Below are 17,945 nucleotides of genomic sequence, written 5' to 3'. Positions count from 1 at the left end.
AATGGACGTATATAATGGAGGTTGTTCCCCCTGTAGAAAAGTAGTCAGAGTAGGACCTGGATGTTGCATTGAAGGTGCTTTAAAAACTGGAGCTGAAATCCCCTGTGCAGTAGCACCGTGTGACCACTGGTTAGAATTGCCACTTGTTATATTATCATGCTGAGTAGCATCTGGGGTGGGGTAGTGACCTGACACTGTGGGCTCAGAGCCAAATCCAGTGTGGAAGGAAGGGGAAGCGAAGTTGCTTTAACTTGTGACCACAGTTGTCCCAGGTGGGTGAGGCTCCACAGCCTCACCAGGCTGAATGGCTGCAAATCTGGAAGGAACGATGACCAGTGGAAACACCACCTCTGGGTCAACGGCAAAGCTAATGTCCAGATACACCTGGGAAACAGTCAGAAATTGAGAAACTTGTAAAGAATTATTATTATTTGTTCTAATTAATACATAGTTGAGACACACATTTCCCGTGTAGCTTATTTATTCACACATGTTTAGAAACAAAGCAGTTTTATTTCTGAGGGGATGTGATGTCACCAAGAAATTGTTTAATACCTTTATGTAATATTCAACTGAGATGATTTCACAGTTATGGATAGTGGAGATGGCATCATCAGGAATCTTCAACTGGCAGGAGACAGTTCGCTCTGAGTTTGGACTGATCGTTTCCCCGACCTCTTTGAACAGATTCATCACCCACTTCTTAGTAGACTCATTGCAGCGAAATACTGTTTTTTGTTCAAGTTTGAATTTGGGCCTCGTGTTCTTGGAAGAGGAGTTGCAGATTTTGGCAACAACAGATATAGTTTCACCTGTAAAAATCAAATCAGAACATTAAACTGCATTTTTAAATCTATCAACATTCGCTGCGCAGCGTGAAGTTACTGTACCTGGAGTGCAAACATTCCTGTCAGTGGTAACAGACATTTGGACCCGTCCCTGGGAGAGCCCACCTATGTTTTTACTCACTGTACCAGATTGTGGATGCTATGACAGACCACATAGACAAACATGTTGACAATTTAATGCGTGTGATTTTTAATGTGAGTTTTTTCACAAAGCACTTTCCAAATATCACATTTATAGCACATGTCAGTGCAGTGTTTACCATCACTTCCCAAAACTGTTGAAACGTCTTGGAAATGAAGTTGATCTTCTTTTTAACTTTAGAAGGCCGCCACCAGCTCCTGGACATCTTTGCTTCAAACATGTACACAATTTTTCCATATACCCCCTTAAAGGATGAAGGCATGCTCCTGTAAACCAAACCAGTGGGAAATGCATGCATTTGCCAAAGCATCGTATGACAGTATTAATAATTCAAATTCCCACTTACCCCTCTGGGATTTTGAGCCCGAACCTAAACGTGTGGACCCCTTTGGGAAGTACAGTGCCTGCAAGAAACGGTTAAACACTTGTCAACAAATGTCGGCTTTGTCACAGAGCTACAGTGACATACTTACAATTTACTGCTGATCATTGAAGCCAGGTTATATTCCTTAAATGTAGTGTTTTCTTTATGTCTGCTGCACAATTTAACCCTTGTATTCTTCCAAGTGTGTTAAAGCCTCTTACCTTTACCATTTTTTGCAATTAAGTACTCCTTCACTTTAAAATATCTCCTTTTTGCAGTGTGGGTAATCTGGAAATATCCTGTTCCTTCTGTCCATTCTGCCTTGACGTCTCCTTTGGCTTTTACAGAAAGGCTCTTAACTTTAACCTCTTTTGTCAACCTGAAACTAACTGTGCCCACTATAGTATTTCCTTCAGAATAACTACCGTCTTCGTTGATAGTTTCAAAGGTCACGTTTAAGTCCTTCATCGAGGACATTTTCGAGCTGAGTTGAAGACGATGCGTTTCTTAGCACCGATAGACCGATTTAAGGTGCATGACGGGAGGCTCCGCCTAAAGAGTGACATCGTGACTTCTGATTTCAGATAATAAGAAAAGTTAAGAGATGAGATGCTCCACGCATTGATTTAAGTATGATATACAGTATAATGAAACATTTGAAAACTTATTGTAATTTACGTAGTTTAGCAAATAGACTAGTCTACTGAATTGTGCTGAACATGAACTCGTTAAATCGAAGTCACGGTCGTACTGAAAGATTCATACATCTCGCTAAGAAGACTGTGTTTGTATATGATCGCTGACAAAAAATAAATAAATAAATAAATAACCATAACACGACTCAACAATCTGTTAATACTCCCTCCTGTAGTTTAGGGTACATGTAAATATGTCTTCAATAAAAAAAAAAAATAAAGTGCTCGTTACATAAGAGCTTATTTACGTGTAGTTATAGCTGCTCATTCAAGAATTGTAAACAAGCATATAAGTGCAATTTCAACACCACGATGCACATCTAAAGTAAAACCTCACTGCAGAGTTTGGTCATCCACATTTGCAAGTCAAAAAATACGTAAATGAGGGAAAAGTAGGTTATACACTTGTGTGATTTGTGTGAGCAGCGTTACCATGTGTGCGTGCGGTTTGGTCGCTGCTCTGAACCCAGATGAACAACTTAACTGAACACCGCTGCCTTTCCGAGAAACAGCTGTCTGTGTAATGTGAAAAAGAGGGAGAGGTGTGTAAAAGGTTTTTTGTTTTTTTTTAACACACCTTTTTTAATCGGTAGCAGCTAAATAAAGGAAAGGCAACCAAGGAGTACAGAGACCAGAGTAGCGATTAGGAAAATGTATTTGCAATCAGATTAATAACAGAATAAATACACAAACCTCCTCAAAAACATTGACACCTAAATGGAGAGAGAAAGAAGCCATAATCGTCTCTCAGGAGAAGTACTTTATTTTTGAAACCGTCTCAGCAATACAGCATGAGTATTCTCAGCTTCTCCTATCTTCACCTGCCTCTCTGGTCTCCCTTGCCAACTTGTTCCTTGCTCTGCTTAGCCCTCTCTCTATCTGTGCTGCGTGTTCTTCTACACTTGTGTTTACACTGGGGTACTGTGTGTGTATTTATATTGTATTGTTGCCTCCTAATGATTCCTTAATCAGTCACCGACCTTTCACTGTGTCAAATCTCCTTATAAGTCCAATTCTGGAGAAAAGTTCGGTTGCTTTCAAGAACCTAAATAACAGTCTCCTTCCCCCTAAAGAGTCATCACACATGAGCAAATAAACTAGCCCTAATATTTGCATACATTTACTTGGCTATCCTTTTGCTTTACAGTATTGCCTGCAAAATCAAATCGAAATGGATTCTACTGCTTGTCTTTCTTAACACTGAGTACAATAGCCAGTAGCCCACACAGGATGCATCCTCATCCAATTCAAAGTCTCCTGATGACAGCGTGCTTCACTCCATTAGTACCCATGCCTCTTATTTCTCCCACCTACCTTTGTACCATAGATAAAGAAAGAAGAGTGAAAAGCAGAAGAAAGGGGGAGGTCCTTTTCCATCAAGGAGAGAGTTCCTGGTCATTTTAGAAAAAGCCCAAGGCATTTAAAAAGCAGAAAAACTGCAGATAGGAAGCAAGAACTTTTCAAAATAAAAGTATGCCAAAAATACGAAAAAGAATTAATCTATAAAACCAAACTAAGTAAACAATAGGAATAAAACAGGTCCTGTCAGGCCAGCTCCACCTAAAGAGGGCAGAAGATGATGGAACTTTCTGTAATCAAACATGTAAAAAGAATTTTTACTTTAGCCCTGAAACACTCAATAAAAGGAAAAAAAAATATGTTTTTAAATGTAGCTTTGAGTCACTTTGTGTAACAATAGCTGAAAGGCTACTAAGTGACCTCAAACCAGACGGGAGCATGTCCAACAACAAATAATTGGTGACCAGCTTTCTTGTCTCCTTCACTAACCTGTTAAACTGTGACTTTTGAGGTTTCACTTGCTGTTTATATTTAGCTTAATTGTTTACCAGATCCAGTTCAGCTTCTATAGTAATTAATTTTAATGATGATAAATGGAGGCTTATAATGGAGGACCCCTGCTTAAATTGAGGCAGAGCATCAGGTTCTGCATATTACACTGAAGGTGATATGAAAACTGGAGCTCAGAACCCTTGTGGAGCAGCTTGTGGCCACTGGTCACCACTTGTGTGCTTGTATGTCGAGTGCGATCTGAAGTGGGGAACTGACAAATCCTGGGTACAGGATAAAATCCAATAGGCAAGGACAAGAGAAGTGATATCACTGTATCTATAACTTTGAGCCCCAGCTGTCCAAGGTGGGGAAGACCCTGCAGGCTCACCAGGCTTAATGGCAGCAAATCTGGAAGCAACAATAGGTGGAAATACCACCTCTGGGCAAAGCTAATTTCCAAAGACACCTGAGAAACATGTAAAGATTTAATATTTTCTGTTGTACTGTAAAGATATTAAGATTTTGAGTCAAGACAAACACTTCAATGGGTCAAATAAGCTTAGTAATATCTTTTTAAAATCAAAGTTCCATGTATGAAGCTATTGAGAATCTATAATTGACATAATTGATTGATAATTTAATTCATGTTGTTGTGCATTTTTGTAGTTATTTTTGCATACCATTTTTTTAAATTAATAAGCTAAAACATTTCCTGTGTCTATCATTTATCTGCAAATGTTTGTACACTCCGTACAAGAGCGTAGTAAGCTCTAATACTGACCAGTAAGTAACCACCACACTCATACTGCAATGGGGTACACAAGATTTCTTGTTTCCCCTCCAAGTCAGACTACTGGCTGAAGACAACTCCGGCCTGGAATCCAAGGCCCAAATCTTACACGGTCAGGATCGTTAGCCTGTTTACAAACAAGAGAAGGTGGTCACTTGGAAGAACAATCAGCCAAAAACGTATCAATCCTGCATTTCCACCCACCTTATCAGGCCTGGCGTTGTTTGAGGGTGGGTCTCTACACCAGCTCCTGGACTTTCACTCTCGAGCTCAAACCTCTCCACATCTTGACCAATTTCCTTTCCTTGGGCACAGAGGGTCTCCAATCCAGTCTTTTTGTATCCCAGCAGATCTACATGAATCCTAATTCAAACAAGTCCTCCCTTCAGCATCATTAGATTATTTTCAAACTGCTTCCAAACTACAGACTGAGAGGTGCTATGCAGCCCACATGGGGAGGATATCGACACACTAACCACCTGCATAACAGACTATATCAACTTCTGTGTGGATAACACTGTACCAACCAGGAGTACGGTGTTACTCCAACAACAAGCCATGGCTGACTCCAGATTTTAGGACCCTGATGGAGCAGAAAAGGAGGGCTTTCAGATCTGGAAACAGACAGGAAATGAGGAGAGTCCAGAAGGAGCTAAGGAGAGAGATAAGGGGAGGAAAGGACACGTACAGACTGAAGAACATCACTGGATGGAGCACTTTGAGCGGAGGGGGTCCAGAGTCTGGAGACCAGGTTTGGGCTAACAGATTGAACCAGTTAAAGGTTTGATTCAGTAGTCCTTCCCTTCCCCATCCAGCAGAGCTTTTAAGGGTCTAAGAGCTCCACCTGTGACATTTTATGACACTGTCGTTGCCTCTGCTATTTTCTATGCTGTGGTTTGCTGGAGTGGGGGAATGGCAGAGAGGGACGGGGAAACTCAACAAACTGGTCAGGAGGGCCGGCTCTGTCCGGGACTGTCTGGGACTGTCCACTGAAGTCCATCGAGCAGGTTGGGGAGGAGAGGATGTTGTCTAAGCTAACATCCATCCTGGACAACACCTCCCACCCCCTGCATGAGACTGTACAAGCACTGAGCAGCTCGTTCAGCAGTAGACTTTTACACTCACAGTGTAGGAATGAGCACTACCGCAGGTCATTCTTACCAGCAGCTGTCGGACTCTATGATGCAGCTTAACATTCTTTTGGTCATCTTACTCACCAGCTTGTTTGTTTACTGTACATTTTATACATAGCTTTGTAGATTTTATACATAACCCTCCACATTTTATACATATCTCCGTACAATTTTTTTCAATTTTTCTATTCATATTCTGTACATTGTTACCTGTATATACCTGTACCTCAAATCCTTCCCAATCAGTGCTCCCTGTAATCAACTCCAAATAGCTGTCAGCTCGAATAGAGTAGACTCTCCACTCCCACATGGGTGTGGCCTACACCTCACACAAGACACAAAAACACCAAAGCATGCAATTAGTAAAAGACAGAAGAAAAGTAATGCCAACCCAAATGTTTAGTGGAGGATTCTCTGCATTCTTTTCCATCATGCTACACTCTGCAACACACACCCCAACTTTTTTTTATAGCCTTCCTCGGGCATTCCGTTTAATATATATCAAGATTGGGGTTTCCCAAAATTCTCATGGGCAGATCTCCTAAGACCCTCCTGAGCAGTAGGGACCGATTAGTGAGAGGGGGGATAGTGAACTGATCCTGGCTGTGCTGTGCTCCATAAAAGCAACCACTGATCCTAGACTGTTGCTATATCATGTGTGGCTGTAGTCTGTTTCCGGCACGCCACCCATGATTGCGATGAACCACTCTGACAGGACCATCCTTACCTTCCAGCCAAATTCTGTAAATTGGATTTGTAGGGCTTGGCTGACTGGCAATGATTTGGATCTTTTCCTCCCAATGTGCTGCCAGTTTACCTTGTCTCTTCTTGTTCTATGGACTAAAACACTCTCCTGGGAGCAATGGAGCTGATCTAGCTCGAACATCATACCTTTCCTTCATCCGGCTTGCAGCCTTCTCCACTGTTCTTCTCCACCATGCTACACTCTGCAACATATTTCCAAACAAAGGTAGTTTCATCTATGAGGTAATGTAACATCACTTTCATTCCTTGGTGTAATACTGAACTGAGATTGTGTTACAGTTATGGATAGTGGGAATGGCATCGTTAGGAATCTTTAACTTGCAGGAGGCTATTTGCTCTAAGTTTGGATGGATGATCTCTCAGATCATTTTGAACAGAGTACTCTCACTGGTTTTACTGTGGCTTTTGGTACCATGCATTATTTTTTGCTTAAGTCCCAATTTGAGTCTCGTGTCCTTGGAAGAACAGTTGCAGATTTAGGCAAAAACTGATTTCACCTGTCAAAAACAAACTAAATTAATAAATGTAACAATATTTGGTAACTCAGGCAGCTGCTACTTTACCTGGAGAACAAACTCCTCTGTTAATGGAAGAAGACATTTGAATGTTTTCCTTGGAGGGGCTTTTAGTTTACTAGATTAACATAATACCTCATGGAAATGCAGAAGAAAGGTGTATCAGGTAACTGTTTTTTATATTGTACTATTTTTATATGGTATATTATTAAATTTTATCTGAAATATATTTTAAAATGAAATGTATACATTTCATTTTAAAAGTTACAACACACTTTTAGATTTTGTTTTTTGTTTTTCTTGTAATTTAAAAGGCCATCACCAGGAGATCTTTGCTTTAACCCTGTAGACAATTTCTCCATGTTTCCCCTGGAAAGATGAAAGCATGTTCCTGTGAAACAGAACAGAGGAGAATCTAGATATTTACAAAAAACAATCTATGACACGATATTAAAACTGGTATGTAGAAATTCCCACTTGCTCCTAAAAGTTTGGACCCCTCTGGGAAATGAAGTAGCTGCAAGAGAATTTGTTTTATATTTCCCTGTAGAGACCTTAAAAAAGCACCTTGCCCAAACTGGACTGGTATATTTATCATTTATTGCTGATTATTTAAGTCCGTTTGTGTTCTCAAATGTACGTTTGCTTTTTAACCCCTTCAGTCTCCCTTTTATTCATCTTTTCTTTTCTATTCATCATTTCAGAGCTATTGCAATAGTTCAAATGTCTTTTAATTATAATGTACGTAACTGCAACATTAGTCAACATTCAAAACACACTTATTAGTTCTACACAGTCCCCAATGTCAATAAGTACTTTCCCCCTAATATTTTTTAAAATATTGTTGTCTTTGCACACATACTAACTCCCCCCCTCCGAACACCAGATCCACAGGCGTCCGGAGCTCCCATCCAAACATCAAAGCGGCAGGTGCCAAACACTGCACTGTGCACTGGCTGGACTCCTGAACCGCAGTCCGATACGACCAAAGGACCAGGGGCAGGTGTCGGTCCCAATCCCGCTGGTGGCGGCTGGTGAGAATGGCGAGCTGGGTGGCCAGCGTGCGGTTAAAGCGCTCGACCAAGCCGTCGCTTTGCGGGTGGAGCAGTGTGGTTCCCGTCTTCTCCACCCCCAGCCGCCGACAGATCTCCCCGAAGACCTTCGATTCGAAAAGCCCCTGGTCACTGTGGAGCTCAGCCGGGACCCCAAACATCTCCTCCACCAGCTTCTCCGCTGTCGTCGTTGCACTCTGGTCCGTCACCGCGTAGGCCTCCGGCCACTTTGTGAAATAGTCCATAGCCACCAACACATACCGGTTCCCTGACTCCGTAACGGGTAAATGCCCCACTCCCACTCGCTCTATCGGGGCCCCCACCAGGTACTGCTGAAGGGGGGCAGTGGGGCATTGAGTTGGGCCCTTCTGTGCCGTGCAGGTGTCACAGCAGTGCACATGAAGTTCCACATTCCGTCGACAGCCAGGCCAGTAGAGCCCTCTTAGACGGCGGAGAGTTTTAGCATTACCATAGTGGCCGGCCCCCACCGAGCCGTGGACAAGCTCGAGCACCTGCGACCGCAGTGACCGAGGCACCAACAGCTGCAGGAGATCTCTGCCCTGATCGGGAGCCCGCCATCTCCGGTACAGGAGGCCGTCGTGGGTCTCCAAGTTGTTGTACTGGGAGTAGTAGGCCTTCACTTCAGGCCCCTGTCCTGACAACCCCGTCCAGTCTGGGCGTTGCTCCGCCTCCAGCCAGGCCCCCACCTGAACCAACGTCACGTCGGCCTCCTGCTCCCGCTTCAGCTGCTGCATGGTCAATGGGAGCCATCCCCCTCCGCTGGCTGTGGCCTGAGCAGTAGCCACTCCCAGTGCCTCCTGGGCCCGCTCCTCCTGTCGCAGACAGTAGCGGCACTCAACGGCCATGCATGGCCGTCTGGAGAGGGCATCAGGGTTGCCATGCTGTCGACCTGGCCGATGCTGGATCTCGAAGTTGTAGCCCTGAAGGACCTCCAGCCAGTAGGCCACCTGACCTTCCGGGTGTTTGAAGTTCAGGAGCCAAGTCAGAGATGCATGGTCAGTGTGCAGGAGAAACCGGCAGCCGTGCAGGTATGGCCGGAAGTGCCGCACCGCCAGCACTATGGCCAGCAGCTCCCGCCGTGTCACACAGTAGTTCCTCTCGGCTCGCCCCAGAGCACGGCTGAAGTATGCCACCACTCGTTCTCCGGCCTTGTCCTGCTGGGAAAGGACCACCCCGACTCCTACATTGCTAGCGTCAGTGTCCACAATGAAAGGTTGCCGGGCGTCGGGGTAGGCCAGGACTGGAGCTCTGGTGAGGGCCTCCTTCAGCTGTGCAAAAGCTGCAGCGCAGGCATCACCCCAGCCAAACAGCTGGCCCTTGTCAGTCAGGCGGTGGAGGGGGCTGGCTATCGTCGTGAACCCCTTGATGAACCGACGGTAGGACCGCAGCCGCGTTTGCGGGGTCGGTGGCGATACCTTGGGCGCTGATCACATGGCCCAAGAACGTGGTCTCTCTCGTCAACAGCCAGCACTTCACAGGGTTGAGCCGCAGCCCAGCTTGTCAGATGGCACTGAGGACCTCACTCAGGTGAGACAGTGCACTGTCAAAGTCACCACCGTGCACCAACAGGTCATCCAGGTACACAACACAGCGGCTACGAGGGATGTTCACGAGCACCCTCTCCATTAGCCTCTCAAACGTCGCTGGCGCATTGCAGAGCCCAAATGGCATGACCCTGAACTGCCACAGCCCCTGTCCAATGGTGAATGCAGTCTTAGGCCTTGCTTCGGGGGCTAGCTCCACCTGCCAGTAACCGCTGCGTAGGTCGAGGGAGCTGAACCAGCTGGAGCGGTAACGTAATCCAGGGCCTCGTCGATCCGTGGAAGCGGGTACGAGTCCTTCTTGGTGACTGCATTGAGACGGCAAAGTCCACACAGAACCTCGGGCTGCCATCCTTCTTTCCCACCAGGACCACGGGTGCCGCCCATGGGCTGTTGGACGGCTCGATCACCCCAGCCGCAGCCATCTCACGGATGGGAGGGGCAGTCAGGGTGGGCGCAGACGGATGGGTTGAGCAGAGCCGGTGTCGATGGTGTGCTGGACCAGCCGTTTTGGTGATCGGCCCGAGTTTGGCCTTCATCGTGCATCGTGTAGTATACGTGGGGTAACGAGAAGCGATTCACACCTCACGACCAGCTCCCGATCATCAATCGCTTGGTCAAACCTGTTTGAAATCCTCACGACCGTCATGAGGGTGTCGCCGCAGCCGCTCACACTGCGCACGCGCAAAAACATAAACGTCGGTGAAAAAAACGGAGTAGCACAGCAGTGCAGTGTGTGATCTGGACACAAGCGATGGAGCCATAACCTGTAGAACTTTGGAAAGCTCATCCGAGCCTTTTCGATGTGGCCTCACAAAATTATCATGACCACAACAACCTTGAAAATAGTTGGATTTACATTGCTGCTCAATCACTGTTCAATGTTTTTCATTAGCAATTTAGCAAAGTTGATGGTGGTGGTGTGCGTGTCTGCGTGAGTGAAAGACAGAGAGGGAGAGCGAGCGACAGATTTTCTGTTATAACCTTCATTTTATGGACGCACAGTGTGAGCACTCAGGTCGCATCAGAGCATTGGGCCGTATAGTGTGAGACCCTGCATCGTGACCTACGAACTTCTAACCCCTGCGAGTCAATCATACAGTTTGAGCAGGAGCTGAATCGCGCGACTGAAAAAAATCGCACAGTGTATGCTCAGCTTAAGCCATACATATGTGGGTTTTTTTTTAACTAAAATAATAAGTATCGCAAGCACAATAACTGTGCTTGTGATACTAACATGGCTCCACCTTTCCAAGAACCCAGACAGATCTTGTATTTCCTTGTTTTGTTTTTTTCTGAAAAACGCTAACTCAAAAGGTTCTGACATCTGAGTTCAGAGGCCTCTGGACACATATTTATTTGTCATTACTACTGTTATATTAATTTGACAACCTTTAACCAATGCAGCTTTCATAGTTCTGACATAATGCAAGAACTGCAGCTGCTTTGTGGTTTATTGACACCTGCAGACCTATTTGATCTGAAAACAAGGCAAAAGTCACAACCACTTAATCACATCATGGTTAAGTGAACCGTGCTACATGTAAGAAAGAATTTGAAATGACACATATTTTCACCGTTGTCTGACATTTATGTATGAAAACAGGTCATATAACTCTAGTGTTAAAAAACTTACCAAGTATTAATGCCCTACAATGACAATATGTACCATGAAGTACATAAAAGCATCGTTTTTGAGTGCTTTATTTGAGGATTTGCTTTCGGAAATGGTATGCAATACAAACGAAATGTTTTGTATATATAAGTGGTGAAAAGTAACTTGCTGTCTTATTTTCATCACATTATAATTCAGCTCTAATAAATGGTAAATGGCCTGTATTTGTATAGCGCTTTACTTAGTCCCTAAGGACCCCAAAGCACTTTACACTACATTCAGTCATCTACCCATTCACACACTGGTGATGGCAAGCTACATTGTAGCCACAGCTGCCCTGGGGCTCACTGACAGAGTCGAGGCTGCCGGACACTGGCACCACTGGGCCCTGTCGGAGCCAGGGCTCGAACCGGGAGCAAAATGAACTGCCAACTCTTGAGCCACGATCACCCCACTGACATAATAAATGTCAGTGGGAATTATACTTTATGCTTCTGTAAATTTAAATGAAAGCTTTGCTATTTTATAAAAATGTAAAAAAATATGAATGATTTTTTTAGTTTTCTTAAACTGTCCCATGCTTTATACTAGAAGATAAAAAAAGTGTCACTTTTCATGTACTTCACTCTACTTTACATGATACAGTAACTACTTTTCATGATACTGCCTAAGGAAAGTATGTGTAAGATAAATAGAATTGGTCCGCGCACAGATTCCTGTGGAACTAACCAATTATGTCTTCAACAGTTTGCTGTTAAGAAGTAGAGTTAAAATTTAACAGTATTTCAGCAAAGTTTAAGATTCATTTTCATGATTCCGATGGATTAACGATTATTTATGATTTTGTTTGTTTAAAACTTCAGGCTGTCTCTTGGGACCTAGTACAGAATATGTTTTCACTGCCCAAAATATGTCAGTAATGGTTTGACTTTACATAATGATCTTAACCAAGAGAGAGCAACACATCATCAAAAAGCAGCTGCAGCAGGTAGTGTGGTTGAACTTTTATTCATTTATTTATTTCAAAATAACAGATGGTATAGGTATATGTATTTGGCTGGTTCTGAAATCATACCACCATGTCTTTGTATGTCTTACAAAAATTGAGTTTCAAAATAAAAAATAGATAAATAACATGATTAAAAAATAAGCAAAGATTACAATGATGATTAAAAATATGACTAAAAAAGTTAAGAAACATAAAGGTCATGACCATAGGAGAGAGTGGAGATATAAATCGGCCAGTAAATCTAGAGCCTCGCTTTTACGCTCTGCTTTTTCTAAGGATCATGGCCTCAGACTCAGACGTTCTAATTCTCACACTGGAATGGCTGCGAACCACGGTGTGAGCTGGGGGCCACCACTTGATAAACAGAACCACATCATCTGTGAAATACAGAGACGAGATTCTGAGACTACCCAAGTTGCTGTCAAGTGGCCTTTTGCCACTTGCCGACTATATCTAGTCTAGGCTTAATTATTCTTTCAAAATGTATGATCACCTCCTGCTGTTCTGATACTACTTCACTTGTCTCTGTATAGAATTGAACATTTTAAGATAAAATCAGGTTTACAAAAATCGAGTTTCAAAATAAAAAATAGATAAATAACATGATTAAAAAATAAGCAAAGATTACAATGATGATTAAAAATATGACTAAAAAAGTTATTTAAAAAAGAAAGAAAGAAAAGAAAAGTATAAAACCCTTGGGATAAATTTGTGAAAGAAGAAAATATAATAATAAAATTATAATACTTATACATATGCTTTATTAGACGTGACTGTCGACTGCAACTTAGCTATACAGTGTTCCCTTGTTTATCGTGAGAGTTACATTCTAAAAATAACTAAATAATAAGTGAAATCGAAAAGTAGCAAACTTTATTTTTATAGATGTTTTAAGGCTGTAAAATCCCTCACCACACACTTTATACACTTTTCTCAGACAGGCATGAACATCTTCACACTTTTCTCCCCTGTTTAAACACCCTCAAAGTTCAAATCTTCGTAGAAAAATAAGCCTGGTATTATAGAATGAAACCAAAGAGTTGCTTTGTGCTCTTGTTTCAACACCCACCTAAGCCACACACATGCTTTTGTATCTCACTTCTGATTTTCAGAACTTTCACTACCCTGTTTAACAGGTACCTGGCCCTTATTGTTAATCTTCAGCCTATTCACTTAATCCAGTTCAACTTCCACAATCACTCAATCTAATGCTAGTAAATGGAAGTAAATAATGGAGATGGTTCTCCCTGCAGAATAGCTGGTTGCTGCATTGAATCCACTGAGAAAGCTGGAGCTGAGAACCCCAGTGAAGTAGCACCTTGAGGCAACTGGTTATAATTGCCTTCTTTTATGTCATCATCCAGAGGGGGATCGGGGATGGGGTATTGGCAAGCATCTGATGCTGTAGGTACAACATGTACCTTGTAACTGGTGGCCTTGGCTGCCCCACCCTCCCCCACAGATTGTCCTAAAGCCTCATCGGGCCATATGGGAGCAAGTCTGGAAGGAAGGACAACCAGTGGAAATGTCACTTCTGGGTCAAAGGCAAAACTAATGTCCAGATACACCTGGGAAACAGTCAGAAATGGAAAAAAAAATTAAATAAAGATTGTTATCCGTTATATAGTTATAAAGATACTGAGTTAAGACACATATTTCCTGTTGCTTATTTACCCATGATAGTTTACAAATGAAGGAGTTTCATTGCTAAGATACCATGATATCACTATGAAATTGTTTCATACCTTGACATAATATTCAACTGAGATAATATCACAGTTATGGAGAGTGGGGGCAATGTCACCAGGAATCTTAATTTTGCAGGACACAGTTTGCTCTGAGTTTGGACTGATAGTGTCCCCAACCATTTTGCACAGAGTCTTGAAGGTGGGATTAGTATGTTTCTTGCAGCTGTACACTATTTTCTGTTGAAGTTTGAATTTGGGTCTCATTTCCTTGGAAGAGGAGTTGCATATTTTGGCAACAACAGATAAAGTTTCTCCTGTCAAAAACAAATCATAGCAATAAACTGCATTTTTTTTAAAAATCTATCAGCATTTGTCTTTTCATGTTGCAGATATTTTACCTGGAGAGCAAACACCTCTGTTAATAGTGGCAGACATCTGGACCTGTCCCCTGGAGCGACCACCCATGTTTTTACTCACTGAACCAGATTGCGGATGCTGTAATAGAACATGCAGATAAAGATTTCCCCAGGGCAACTTAATTCCTCAAATGACCAAATTGCAGAAGAATCTACTTCCTTTTTTTTGTAAACTCAAGACCAGATCCTGGTAAACATCATAAACACAGAACTCCCTGTGTTACAACTGGCGACTCCTAATAAAACATGTGAAACTGTAACAGGACATTCAGGTTTTTAAATCATATAAGATTTTGTCTTATATATTTTTCATTTAGCATTTACAACACATGCTCTAAATATTTATAACATATATCAAGGCAGTGTTTACCATCATTTGGACAGTGTGTGGACTGGACCTGGACATAAACTTGATCTCTTTTTGTGCATCAGAGGACCAATGCCAGCTCCTAGCTATCTTTGCTTCCATGATGTAGGAAATTCTTCCATTTTTCCCCTGGAAGGATGAAGGCATGTCACTGTAGCAAAAAAATAAAAAAAATAAAATAAAAACAGTGGAGATTGTATTAAAATAATGTCATAACTATGCAAAAGGAAACTGTTATGACACAGTATTAATCTTTGAGGCTAGACGTCTCCACTTACCAGTCTGGAAGTTTAAATCCGAAGAATAAACTGTTGACCCCTTGGGGAAGTACAGTGCCTGTAAGACAAGGTTGCTTAACTTTTCCTACACAGAACAAGAGTGATATATTTACGATTTACTACTTTTCATTTAATTCAGACCATCAAAATGTGCTGTTTACTTCATGTCTGGTACACCGTTGAATCGGTTACTTCTTTCTATTGTCCATCACTTTTGTGATCATGATCACATCATGACTTTTGTCATTGCTTTAATAGATATAGATAATAGTTTTTGTTTGTTTTTTAATCTGTCAATAACTACAAAAGACAATTAACTTAAATTAAAAAAAAAATTGCACACCTTTTCAAAAACTATCAACTTCACAAACAACTCTTTTTTTAAAAGTAAGATTTCTTTTAAAAAAAGTCTTATAATTCCCACATTGCGTTTACCTTTACACATTATCCCCTGCTTCACTCTAAAGCAGGGGTGTCAAACTCAAATACACAGTGGGCCAAAATTCAAAACTGGAACAAAGTTGCGGGCTAACATTAATATTTATTGAAAAGAAATCTTCCTCTAGATATAAGAATGAATCTTTTCTTATGGACTCAAACAAGTTTTGCTGAAAAACTGAATATGGAACAAGCAAAGCTTAATACTAAACAATATATATATTAGCTGTATAATACCAGTAGGCCAGCTCTAATAGTAATTCGGTATGGCTTCGCGGACCAAATGTAATTAGGCTGCCGGCCAAATTTGGCCTGCTTGGACCAGAATTTGACACCTATGCTCTAAAGCTTCAAAATGCCCATCCGACACATTTAATTTCAAAATAACTCTGAGTTTAAAATACTTAAACCACTTACCTTTAGGATTTTTTTCAACTACATAGGTCTTCACTTTGAAATATCTCCTCTGCGCAAAGTATTTTGTGTCGCCGTCTGACCACTGCGCGAAAGCGTCTCCTTTGATTTTCAGAGAAACGCTCTTGACTTTGACGTCTTTTGTCAGTCTGAAAATCACTGCGCCTACAATAATATCTCCTGGAGAGACAGTATCATCTTCGTTGGTCGCTGTGTAAATCACATTAAAGTCCTTTATCGGAGACATTTTAGATCTGAGTGAAATGAGTTGCGTTTCCCGTCACTGATAAACGGATGTGAATGGTGTGATTGGAGGCTCCTCCCTGTGAGTGACACCGTAATTTTGGACTGTAGCCGACACTAAAAGGTTTGGGACATTTATTACATTTATATATGATGATCGGCATAATGAATAACCACAGTTAAGGTGACTGAATGCTGATGAATATCACAATAACTCACAATCTTGTAATTCATATAATTCTCATTTAAATTGTTTATCGGTAACATTTAAAGAGTGAACCAGTTAGTGGGGTTTCTGCCAAAATTATAATATAATTATATAATATTTATACAATAAAATATATATAATATTTTTATACATTAATATTGTTGCAGTTAAACCAGGTGGAAAGTAATCAAAGAGTACATTTAATAGTCAGTAAAACCTTATAATTTTATCATCCTTCCATAGGCAAATTGGTTGTTTCTGTTGTTGGGCTGCTTATTCAACAAAGTTGATGAGAACATTATAGAGCTGACAATAGTTTATATCAGGCTCTGTTGCTTATAAGTCAGAAAATATGCAAATGGGAGGAAATGTTGCACTTTTGTTACACCCATAAAATCAGCAGTTTATGTATTTGTGTGTGGTTTCATTTATTCATCTATTTTCTTTCTTCCTCTTCTTCTTCTTTTTTAATTTTTACAATTGTAGGATGAGGCGTGCTTGTGTGTGGGTTGGTTGTTGAAGTCATACCTCTTTTTGTAACTCTGACCAAGTGTGTGGTTGGAAACTCCTAACTCTTTTTGTACCTCTGTATGGTGGGAAACTTGTAGACTGCTCATGCGATGAGATTTTAGAAACTGTTCTTGTTTTGTTTCCTGTGTTAGTTATTTCTTTTTTTTTCAAGTGGCTCAACAAAGGGTTTCATGAAGTGTAATACCACCAAAACCAGTTCACAAGTCAGTGATGTCCTATCAGTCACACCCCGTTAAGTTAAAGTAAAAACGTTTTTTATTATTTAAAAAAAACAACAACTTTGCTGTCAAAAACTGTACTTCCACCAAATTCAGTTCTCTCGCCCGCAGTTTCCTGATCACAAAACAACTCTTTGAAATAAAAATTTTGTTGTCAGGGTTTTTTGTAAACATTACAATCTTGTTAATGCCATTGTTCTTCTATTTCAATATTTGAATTAAAACTGCTTTATTTCTCTGAAATCAAAGAAGATACCAATCCTCATTTTTTTCAAATTTTTGTGGTTATTTTATCAAATCAATTCATCTAATACTACACTGTAGTATAAGACATAAATTAGCAGAGACCATTGTTCTATCTCATTTTCACTCCAGATGGATAATTCTCTTGTTTGGATTTTAGCCACTTTGCTTGTTGATGCCCGCAGGTAGTCCAGCTCCTCCGGGATCATATATGTGCTAGGTCATTGTATGAGGACATCTGCACAGGTCCACCAACGTAGCAGCAGCCCTCATATCTGTGCCTTTGGGTGTGGAGAAACAGAAGGACCACTGCTTCATGGCTTCTACAACATAGTGATTATAACATTAGTGAGGAGGAGACAAAGAAAAAGAGTACAGTAGGTTGCATTTGTGGGTTACCTGTGTAGGTTGTGGTTTTTGACACCTTCTGCAGACTATGTACTGCTGTTCGATTGTTAAATTTAATGTTCATCACTGAAAATGTGATCTAATTTTAAACACTAAGGAAACATGAACTATACTTTTATATACTAGGCAAGTAACATGAAGTTTGCCACCGATGTTTTATGTAGCATACAAGAGCTTAATGATGTAAAAAATTTAAAAATACCTTGCCTGCA

At 41.4% G+C, this 17,945-nt stretch overlaps 2 protein-coding genes across 2 annotated transcripts; both read right to left on the bottom strand.

Moving 5' to 3' along the window:
- Window positions 1-246: 246 nt before the first annotated feature.
- Window positions 247-1,831, bottom strand: LOC102788297 (arrestin domain-containing protein 3-like). Its single transcript, XM_035904923.2, has 6 exons — window positions 1,576-1,831; window positions 1,337-1,394; window positions 1,109-1,256; window positions 891-987; window positions 556-812; window positions 247-384 (listed from the first exon to the last, which is right to left on the bottom strand). Exons 1-6 carry the CDS (start codon window positions 1,829-1,831, stop codon window positions 247-249), a joined length of 954 nt encoding a protein of 317 aa, XP_035760816.2.
- Window positions 1,832-12,535: 10,704 nt separating this feature from the next.
- On the bottom strand, window positions 12,536-16,129 carry LOC102792530 (arrestin domain-containing protein 3-like). The gene is made up of 6 exons (XM_087848699.1): window positions 15,886-16,129; window positions 15,031-15,088; window positions 14,756-14,903; window positions 14,368-14,464; window positions 14,027-14,283; window positions 12,536-13,849 (listed from the first exon to the last, which is right to left on the bottom strand). The coding sequence occupies exons 1-6, from the start codon at window positions 16,127-16,129 to the stop codon at window positions 13,493-13,495; spliced, it is 1,161 nt and encodes a 386-aa protein (XP_087704825.1). The 3' UTR covers window positions 12,536-13,492.
- Between the last annotated feature and the right edge of the window lie 1,816 nt (window positions 16,130-17,945).

This window comes from Neolamprologus brichardi, chromosome 12, assembly GCF_056152115.1.
Source record: "Neolamprologus brichardi isolate AB-2024 chromosome 12, ASM5615211v1, whole genome shotgun sequence".
Taxonomy (NCBI): Eukaryota; Metazoa; Chordata; class Actinopteri; order Cichliformes; family Cichlidae; genus Neolamprologus; species Neolamprologus brichardi.
This window is presented reverse-complemented; position numbering and strand designations above follow the sequence as displayed.

Bases quoted from the DNA above. Each gene is read 5' to 3' on its own strand.
- LOC102792530 (XM_087848699.1), bottom strand. From the start codon at position 16,129: ATGTCTCCGATAAAGGACTTTAATGTGATTTACACAGCGACCAACGAA. The intron at 15,089-15,885 runs GTAAGTGGTTTA...CTTGTCTTACAG, and splicing joins AGTTGAAAAAAATCCTAAAG to GCACTGTACTTCCCCAAGGG. The intron at 14,904-15,030 runs GTAAGTGGAGAC...TTTTTGCTACAG, and splicing joins GGATTTAAACTTCCAGACTG to TGACATGCCTTCATCCTTCC.
- LOC102788297 (XM_035904923.2), bottom strand. From the start codon at position 1,831: ATGTCCTCGATGAAGGACTTAAACGTGACCTTTGAAACTATCAACGAA. The intron at 988-1,108 runs GTAAACACTGCA...GGTCTGTCATAG, and splicing joins AACAGTTTTGGGAAGTGATG to CATCCACAATCTGGTACAGT. The intron at 813-890 runs GTACAGTAACTT...TGATTTTTACAG, and splicing joins CAGGAATGTTTGCACTCCAG to GTGAAACTATATCTGTTGTT.